Source organism: Muntiacus reevesi, chromosome 1 (assembly GCF_963930625.1).
Source record: "Muntiacus reevesi chromosome 1, mMunRee1.1, whole genome shotgun sequence".
Classification (NCBI taxonomy): domain Eukaryota; kingdom Metazoa; phylum Chordata; class Mammalia; order Artiodactyla; family Cervidae; genus Muntiacus; species Muntiacus reevesi.
In genome coordinates, this window is record NC_089249.1 from 136360202 (window position 1) to 136369637 (window position 9436).

General features: G+C 36.8%; 1 protein-coding gene across 3 annotated transcripts in view; it reads left to right on the forward strand.

Annotated features, from left to right (window-relative positions):
* Window positions 1-8231, forward strand: part of RPE65 (retinoid isomerohydrolase RPE65) — a 55011-nt gene extending 46780 nt beyond the window's left edge. For all 3 annotated transcript variants that reach the window (XM_065911219.1, XM_065911211.1, XM_065911220.1), the window contains 4 exons: window positions 3980-4094; window positions 4188-4282; window positions 4377-4488; window positions 5789-8231. In XM_065911219.1, coding sequence (XP_065767291.1) covers window positions 3980-4094; window positions 4188-4282; window positions 4377-4488; window positions 5789-5940 — 474 coding nt within the window. In that variant the 3' untranslated portion in view covers window positions 5941-8231. The remainder of the gene's footprint in view (window positions 1-3979; window positions 4095-4187; window positions 4283-4376; window positions 4489-5788) is intronic.
* Window positions 8232-9436: the final 1205 nt, after the last annotated feature.

Here is a 9436-nt window from a genome sequence, read left to right on the forward strand (position 1 = left end):
TCAAAATGATCTAAAAAGGTTTGCACTGAAAGTGTCACTCCAACCTCTATCTGCATCCATTCCATACCATTCCTCTTCACTCTTACGTGTAACTTTTAATGTCTTTCCTTTGCATTTGCTTGTTTATGGAAATATTAAAAAATACCAACATATAGAATTATTATTCCCACTTTTTACACAAAAAGTAACTTTCTGTATCCACATTTTTGTTCTTTGCTTATTTTCATTTTAAAATATATATTGAAGTTCTTACTTTCTTCAACCACACAGTGTTCTTTTTTACCAATATGCTGCAGTCCCTCACTGCTGAGTGACAGAGTCATTTCCATTTTTTGACTGTTACAGATGATGTCACAAGGAATAACTTTGTATGTATGTTCTTTTATGTATATGCAGATATAGCAATAGGATAGACTCTCAAAAGTGAGTTTGCTGTATCAGAGGTTAAACACATCTGCTTTAAAAAATAAATAGTGAGAGAGAGAGTGAAAAGGAGGTGCTGGTTTGGAAAGCAAAGATCACGTTACAGATCTCTTGCATTAAAAAGTCTGAATTTAATAAGAGAAAAAATAAGATACAACAGAGTAAAATCATTACAGTTACAGTCCCATAAGTAATGTGTTAAACATCAACATTTGAACTAATTTTTTTTTCTTAATTCAGACAATGCTACAAATCATAAGGACTCACTATGTTGGATCAATTGCTATTTCCAGGTCTTCTGTTTGGAGAGAAAGAGAGAGAGACATATATATAATTTTGTTTATTTTGCCACCTTTAGGTAGTCATATATCAATATGTATCTATACATACATGCTGCTCTCTGCTTCCCAACATCACTACGAAGAGCCTTGAGGTCACACTTCATGGAATCTTAAAAGAGCCATTCCTCACCTCCTATCTCTTCCCAATTCTGAAAATCCTTCACTATTTCCTTTTAGTTCATTGTACATTACCAGAAAAATTCCATCTATCCTCTGCTCAGAAGGTTCCTTCCATCTTATCTCTTTTACCAAAAAATCTGACACTCTCTAGGACACTGGTCTCTTCAGCAGCAGTTTCCAGGGGTAGCAGTTTCTCCTCCAGCCCTTGTACCACTGGGCCTGGGATTGAAACACTTGTTCCACTTTGCTGCTTCCAAACCATTGTTCCTTCTGCCCAACCTTAAAATCTTTCAATTTCGAATCTCACTTCAACTAATTATATACTCAAGGGGTATGTGTACATTTATATATACAACCCCTCATTATTGTTTTCACGTACTAATCATCACTCCCTCTTCTTCTGGCTCAGTGTCACACTCCCCTGATCTACTTCCGACTCTCAGTGATTTCAGTATACACATCATAGATGATTCTTCCAACAGCCTGGCCTCGTTCCTTGACATCTTCCACCGATCCTGTCTTCCATTCTGACTCAGCCACTCACTTCCTAAGTCATACAATTGACCTTGCTATTACCTTTGACCATGCATGTATCATAACCTTGGTTCATACAGGACACATTCTGACTTTCCTTTCAAGATTACCAACCCTATTACAATTCCCACCAGAACCTCCAATCTATTGAACCTGCTCACCATCTCTCACTCCCCTGAAGACTTATCTTCCCTCCTTATTCAATTAAAATTTCATGATCATTGTAATCACCCCCTTGAGTAGATCCTCATTTCTCTTGCCACTTTCTTATTTTATAGAATTTATTTGTCAAAGTCACAAATCCTAGTTACATTTAAGTCTCTACCCACTCCATGCTTGTACCTCTAAGGCTCAAATTAAATGCTAAAAATACACAATTGTGTTCATTGGCCCATTTTTTAAATATATGACCACAAACCTTACTGCAACATTTCCCAGCTTCATTTTCCTAGTTAAGTATTTCACACCCTCCTCTTTCAAACTTCTAACACATCCCACCTCCACACTCATACTCAACTAATGGCTCTGTTTCCTCTTTTACTGAAACAAATGAAAGAAATCAGAAAAGATTGTAGACTCCTGCCACCACATCTACCCACCCACCAGCATCTGTACGCAGACTGAATTATCCATCATCTTATTCAGAACTAGTCTTTCCCATCCTTCCTCACCCACTCCAGGACATTATTCTACAACTCTCCCACTCTGTCATATATCTCACTCTCCTCCTGTTTTCATTAATTCATGCATATCATGCTGTTATTTTGCCTTCTTATAAAATCCTTCTCTTGACTCTTCTTGCCCCTTCATTTATCCCTTCTTTCCTGTCTTTCCTTTAATGTTGGAGGGCACCAGGACTCAGCCCTTTGTCCTGCTTCTATTTGTACTTTAACTCCTTTGTAAAGACTCATGCCTTAAAGCAGCCTACATTTCCACTTCCAACTTTCCTTTTAACTAAAGCAGCCTACACTTCCACTTCCAACTTTCCTTTTAACTCAAGATTCTTGTATGCTATTGCCAATGCTAAGTCTTTATTTTGATGTTCAGTAAACATCTCAAGTTTAATAAGACAAAACTCAAACTTCTCCTCTTCCCCTACCAAAAAATTTATCCCACCCTCAGTAATCCCCATCTTTATTGTGACAACTCCAACTTGTAACTATTTGGGCCCACAACCTTGGAGCCATCCTTGACTTCTCACGTAATTTCATGCCTGTTCCCTATCCAATATCTTATCTATCAGGAAATCCTCTGCTCTGCCTTCCATTCCTCACTAACTTCAGTGCTACTAGCCCAGTCTGAACCATTGTCTTCTTTTGACTAGACTACTATAAGACAGACTGATTCCCCTGATTTCACACCTACATATCACCTATTCTTAAAGGAATCTTGACAGAACAGCCAGAGTAATTCTTTTAAAAATAAATCATAGCCTTGCAAACTCTTCTGCTCATCTCTTGCTCACAGGAAAAACCCAAGTCCTCACAATGACCCATCAGGCTCTACCCAGTTCAGCCCCATGATACCCCTCTACCCTACTCTCCTGTGTTCTCTCCCCTGCTCAGTCAGAGCAGCCAACCTGGTCTCTTTAATGCTCTTCAAACACCCTTGACAATACTCTTGCCTCCCGCCTTTGCAATTTGTTCTCTCTGCTTAAATACTCTTCCCCAGATATCTACATTACTTCCTTCATCTCCTACAAGTTTTATCCCAAATATCACATTATCAATGAAGCCCACCCTGACTACCTACTAAAATTATAAATCACTTACCCTTCACACTTCTGATCCCCATACTCTGCTCTGTTTTTCTCTCCACATTCATGATATACTAAACACTTTATCTATATTTATAGTTTTCCAAATTAGAATGTAAATTTCATAACAACAGGAACTCTGTTCTCTGAAATATCACAAATGTCTAGAGTAGAGTCTAGTACAAGCCATGTATTCAGATATTTAATGCAAAACTAAATGCATATGTTCTTTGAAGAGCTCATGATATTTATTCATTCCTTTCATAATATAATCTGAAAAATGATGTGGGGGCAATTACGGTATCAAGAGATCTTAGAAAACATCAGGTTCAGTAGTTTTTTCATTTGTTTTCTTTTTTGACAACATAAGGATATGATGTTTTTCCAAAAAAATCAAAATATAGCTAACTTTAAAGGAGATAAACATTGTATGAATACCTAAAGGTTGAAGTCTTTGTCACTGTGAAGCAAAATACTTCTTTTTCCAGAACCACATCCTCAGGGCCCTATGTGTCCTTTGAGGTCAGCCTCATTTCACAGATGAGAAGACTAAGGGCCTACGAGGTTATATTTTTTTTCATATATCACTGATTTTCCCAGTAATACACAGTCAGTGACTGACATGGTCATGGACAGCTTTCCCAGTCGTGTTCTTGGGCTCTCCCTTCTAGAGTTTTCTGTACTGTTTCTTCTACATGTTGACTTAAGTAATGAAGAACTCAGGAAACTAAACCTGGAAACTGTTCTCATGGCTGCTTAAATTTTATTCCTTGTTCACTGAGATTTCTGTTATCCTCTTTCTTAGGCTGACACAGGCAAGAATTTAGTCACACTCCCCAACACAACTGCCACTGCAATTCTGTGCAGTGACGAGACCATCTGGCTGGAACCTGAGGTTCTCTTCTCAGGGCCTCGCCAAGGTGAGATGGTATAGGAAAAGCTTCACATGTGAGAGAACAAAATGTTCCACTCAAAGAAAGTGAGTTTTCCTAAGCATGTATTTTATTTTGTAGCATTTGAGTTTCCTCAAATCAATTACCAGAAGTATGGTGGGAAACCTTACACATATGCTTATGGACTTGGCTTGAATCACTTTGTTCCAGACAGGGTAATTAATCCCTCTTCCTAATATTCGAACAGTACTTTGAATCATATGTTAGTCAAGTAAAGCATATTGACTGATTTTTCTTTCTTATAAGCAGCTCTGTAAGCTGAACGTCAAAACTAAAGAAACCTGGGTATGGCAAGAGCCTGATTCATACCCCTCAGAACCTATCTTTGTTTCTCACCCAGATGCCTTGGAGGAAGATGACGGTAATGAGAGTAATAGATGTGTCTGAACCCTCTCTTCTCGTTGGAATTCATATAGTTAATTCACTAAGAGATGACTTATGTTGATTATTTCCAAATGTTCAGAAATAATCCTTCCTGCTATTGAATAGGACAGCACTAAAGAATGTAAATGTGTTTGAAGATAAGTTTTATCTTATGGTCAGATTTCATTAAGTACTGTTGGAAAAATACTTAGAGCACCATCGGGTGTCACAACAGAATATCAATATATGCTCTAGATGGAGGCGAGAAGGAAGAAGGAGCAGCATGTTATCTAAGTTTTGCCTTTCCTGACCTAGATACATTTCTGAAAAGAAATAGGGTTCTAAGGAGGGAAACTGAATATTCTAACTGATCCAAGAGAATTGGGGCTTTGAGATTCTAGTTTTGGTTTTTCTTTTTAGTAAACTGGGGCTAGAAGGGGATCTAGAGCAACAGTCTATAAAACAGCAATTCAGATACACTCAACTACAAAGCTGGGACAGTGGGGTAGGTTATACTTTCCGGGATTAAAATATGGGAGACCGCAGAAAAATGAATAGAATAAAGAGTTGTAGAGCTGTTTTACACTAAGTGATTTTACATTTGCAGTGCATCCAGTCAAAACTGCAAAAAGTGTGTTCCTATTTTGTTTGATGGAAAGCATCCAAGCTAGGTCTTGGAAATTGTAGAAATAATGTACCTTACTGTTTTCAAAGTCTTTAAGAAGTCTTTTTAAAATGTCACAACATTTTTTGCAGTAAGTAGAGCAGGTGTTAAATCTTATGACACAAATAAAAACACAGAAACATTCATTAGATAAGAATTCAATGAATATTCACTGTGTTCTAACCATTGTGGTAGGCTATCGGGATACAATGGTGGGCAAGAAGGACACTGTCACTCCCTTCCTGGAGCTTATAGTCTAGGGGACTTGAAAAATTTAATATCCCTCTCATGGTTGCCACGGGCTTTGCTGGTAGCTCAGGCGGTATAAAGAATCTGCCTGCAATGCAAAAGAGTACTCTTGCTTGGAGAATTCCATGGACAGAGGAAGCTGGCAGCCTACAGTCCATGGGGTTGCAAAGAGTCAGACACGACTGAGCAACTAACACTTTCACTTTCATGGTTGCCACACAGCCAGGTGGAAGAAGAGTCAGAACACGCTATCAGGTCATCTGGTTTTCTTTATTTGTGAGTGTAATGTCTCCTGTAGTATTTCAATGACATTTAATCTATGGCTCTGGGCTTTTTTTTTTTTTTTTTTTAATTCAACACTGCCTTATTAACTTCTCATTAACAGGTGTAGTTCTGAGTGTGGTGGTGAGCCCTGGGGCAGGACAAAAGCCTGCTTATCTTCTGATTCTGAATGCCAAGGACTTGAGTGAAGTTGCCAGGGCTGAAGTGGAGATTAACATCCCTGTCACTTTTCATGGACTGTTCAAAAAATCCTGAGCACATTCTAGCCTGTCATGTTTCTGGTGACAAAACACAGAAAAACACAGTCAGGTCCGCAATCAAATCCTGTTTAGCTTTAGCCTACTGTCTGTAAGGGTTTTTAACTTGCAGATGCACACTGTTTTGCAGTATTTTACAGAAAGCACAGAGTTGAGTAAGGAATTCCTTTTTAAAAAGTGCTTATTTAGATAATCGTACTTTGTGAGACAGGTACATCATAACTAAAAACTCTTTATATATTTACAATCAAATAGAAAATGAATGTGGATTTATTAAACTGCTTTTCACTCCTATTATAAAAGTTTATTTTAGGCACCTATCTGTTCCAATTACTTTTTAACATTTAAAAGCAAAAACCTTCTACAGCTGATATGTATGTGGCTTTGCTGTGTCAAGGCAGCATCTTGGAAAAAGACTTAGTTACTAAATTTCAAATCAAACTTCTTCTCAAACCAGGGTCTTTGATCTAAGACAATCATTATAATTGTATGCACATATGTATTATTCTTCAAGGATTCTCATGGTTTAAACTTTAATATTTCCATTTAGTATAGGCAATTATTACTTTTTCTGATTTCACAGTAAGGCAGCCTGTCTCTAATTCACTGAGGGCTCTCAACCAAATAACTTCTCAGAGATTATGTTATCTATTAGAAACTTACATAACATCAAAGCAATTACATATAGTAGTGACTGTAACTTTTTTGAAAAAATAGCATAAAATACTTACAAACATAATTGCTGTTTAAAATCAGATTATGGGGATAATAATGTGGGTGGGGGGGTTATACTTTGTTGCCTTTTCTGCTTAATTATGTTTAAGCACAGTGCACCTGACTGAAGAGAAAGTGAAAAAAGAGAAAATACTGTCATTAACATTCAGATATGAATATATTTAACCACTTTTGTTTTTAAAATTATTCTTTTCTGAGATATATGTTGCAAAAAAAAATGAAGATTGAAAAAAATTTTTATTCTATATCTTAATCCTGTTTGACTAAGTAAAAACAGCTTGAAGGAACAGACTGACTAGGGTACTTGATGCATCCATTTGATTTCTTTATTTAGATAAAATGCAAACTCATTTTTTAAGATTATAAGTACTCATTAAAATATACTTTTCAAAGAAAATCTAAAATTGCAAAAAAGCAGAAATTATAAAGTAAAATCATACAGAGCTCATCTAAGCATAACTACTGGCCTTTTCCATCATTTCCCATGTGTGGCTTTTTAATGTAATCATGATTTCTTTGGGAGTAATTCCTATCTCAAAAATATCTCAAAAAAATAAGAAGAAAAATGCCATAAAATAACATGGAATATGTGACTGTAGATAAACATCAATCTGCTGGATTTTGTCTCTAGATATGGCACATGAACTTAATTCCACAAAGAAAGCTATTCATACATTTATTTTTAAAATGTAGAAAATAAATTGCTGAATAATTACCAAGTTTTGTGCTTATTTAAGTCTCTAAATGTAAGAGAATTCCTAATACTGTCACTTCCCACACTCGCCAGTCAGCCCCTGCCTTCTTCCCATTCCTTTTCCACAGGAAAGTCTGGCAGTTCTTTGTGCCTGCTTCTCCAGTTGGAAGATCCCACTTTGAGCTCTGTGCTCTGTGAAGATAGCCACAGTGTTAAGAAGGGAGAGAGGAACATCTGACTAAAGGAGCATTCTCTCAATACCTTTTCACCAATTGGATTGTCTATATAGTCATTGCTGATATTATACCAAAAAGACTTAGGAGCTGCTTTACAAGTGCAAAGATAGAACATGAGTTTTAAAAACTTAAATTAGGATAAGGGAGATTTATGTCAAGCAGGAAGGATTAACTCAGAAATTCAGATTGAAAAAATTAAGTAACCTGATTTCTAAGAATCAAATCAAAGGTATTCATCTGGAGGAATCTAGAGAATCATGTCCCATTCATAAACACATAAATCTGTTTTAAGGGGGAAATTCAAATTGAATTAAGATAAATAAACCTATTAGTAAGTACCTACTTTTAAAATAAGTTGTTTGAAGTCAGCTTTTTTCCATTTCAGCACCCTATTTGTCATAGCCAAGGAGAAATAATAACATCTTCGAGAATATATAAAAGTAATTAGTAACTGATAATTGCCTCATGACAATCTAGACAGAGTTCTTATCAGTTAACCCAGTTCAGTCGCTCAGTCGTGTCCGACTCTTTGTGACCCCATGGACTGCAGCATGCCAGATTTCCCTGTCCATCATCAACTCCCGGAGCTTGCTCAAACTTATGCCATCAAGTTAGTGATGCTATCCAACCATCTCATCCTCTGTCATCCCATTCTCCTGCCTTCAGTCTTTCCCAGCATCAGAGTGTTTTCCAATGAGTCAGTTCTTTGCATCAGGTGGCCATAGTATTGGAGTTTCAGCTTCAGCATCAGTCCTTCCAATGAATATTCAGGACTGATTTCCTTTAGGATTGACTGGCTTGATCTTGTTTTCCTCAAGGGACTCTTAAGAGTCTTCTCCAACACCACAGTTCAAAAGCATCACTTCTTTGGTGCTCAACTTTCTTTATAGTCCAACTCTCATATCCACACATGACTACTAGAAAAACCATAGCTTTGACTATATGGACTTTTCTTGGTAAAGTAATGTCTCTTGCTTTTAGATTTCCTATACTATATTCTAAACCAAAAAAGATCAACAGGCAGCAAAGCCAGCCTACATTCCAAGAATTCTGTGGCAGTTTTATTCTATCATCTACAATCTGGCTGAAGACTAAAATGCAGTGCTTTCTTCTGTAAACAGATAAGAGTGATCAATGATTAAGATTAAGAGAAAATGTCTCCTAAAGGATCCCTTACAGGGAAGTCGCTCAGTCGTGTCCGACTCTTTGTGACCCCATGGACTGTAGCCCACGAGGCTCCTCCATCCATGGAATTTTCCAGGCAAGAGTACTGGAGTGGGTTGCCATACCAAATCAGTCTCAATGGGAAAACGATCTCTGAAAGACAGGAGATAAGGAAACTCATACTCACTGAGTGCCTTTTACTTTTATAGAAAAGGGGAAATTACTCCAAATATTATACCCACCATGACACTATCTTCATTTTAAAGATCAGGAAAGGGAGGTCAAGCAACTTTTCTAATAGTCACAAAACTTAAACTGAAATCTAAGCCTATCAGTCCTTCCATTAAAAATTTGGTTTCTGATGCTTTCTAAAATATTTCTACTAATTTAAATTTTATTTCAAATACAACCACTGTCATACTACTCAGTCATCAAAGCTGGGAGCAAATAAAATCTTTGACAACTTAGTAACTCCTACTATTGATAGTGGGTCAAATGCTCCTTGAATAATAGTAACCAAATAACAAGCATATATTATGCCAGGGATTCTACTAATTAGTCTTTATATGTATATAGTTTTGATAACGCTATTTTGCAGGTGAAGAAAGTAAAGCTCAATAAGCTAAATAATTTGGTCAACTTTCCACACAGAATGAAAATCTGAT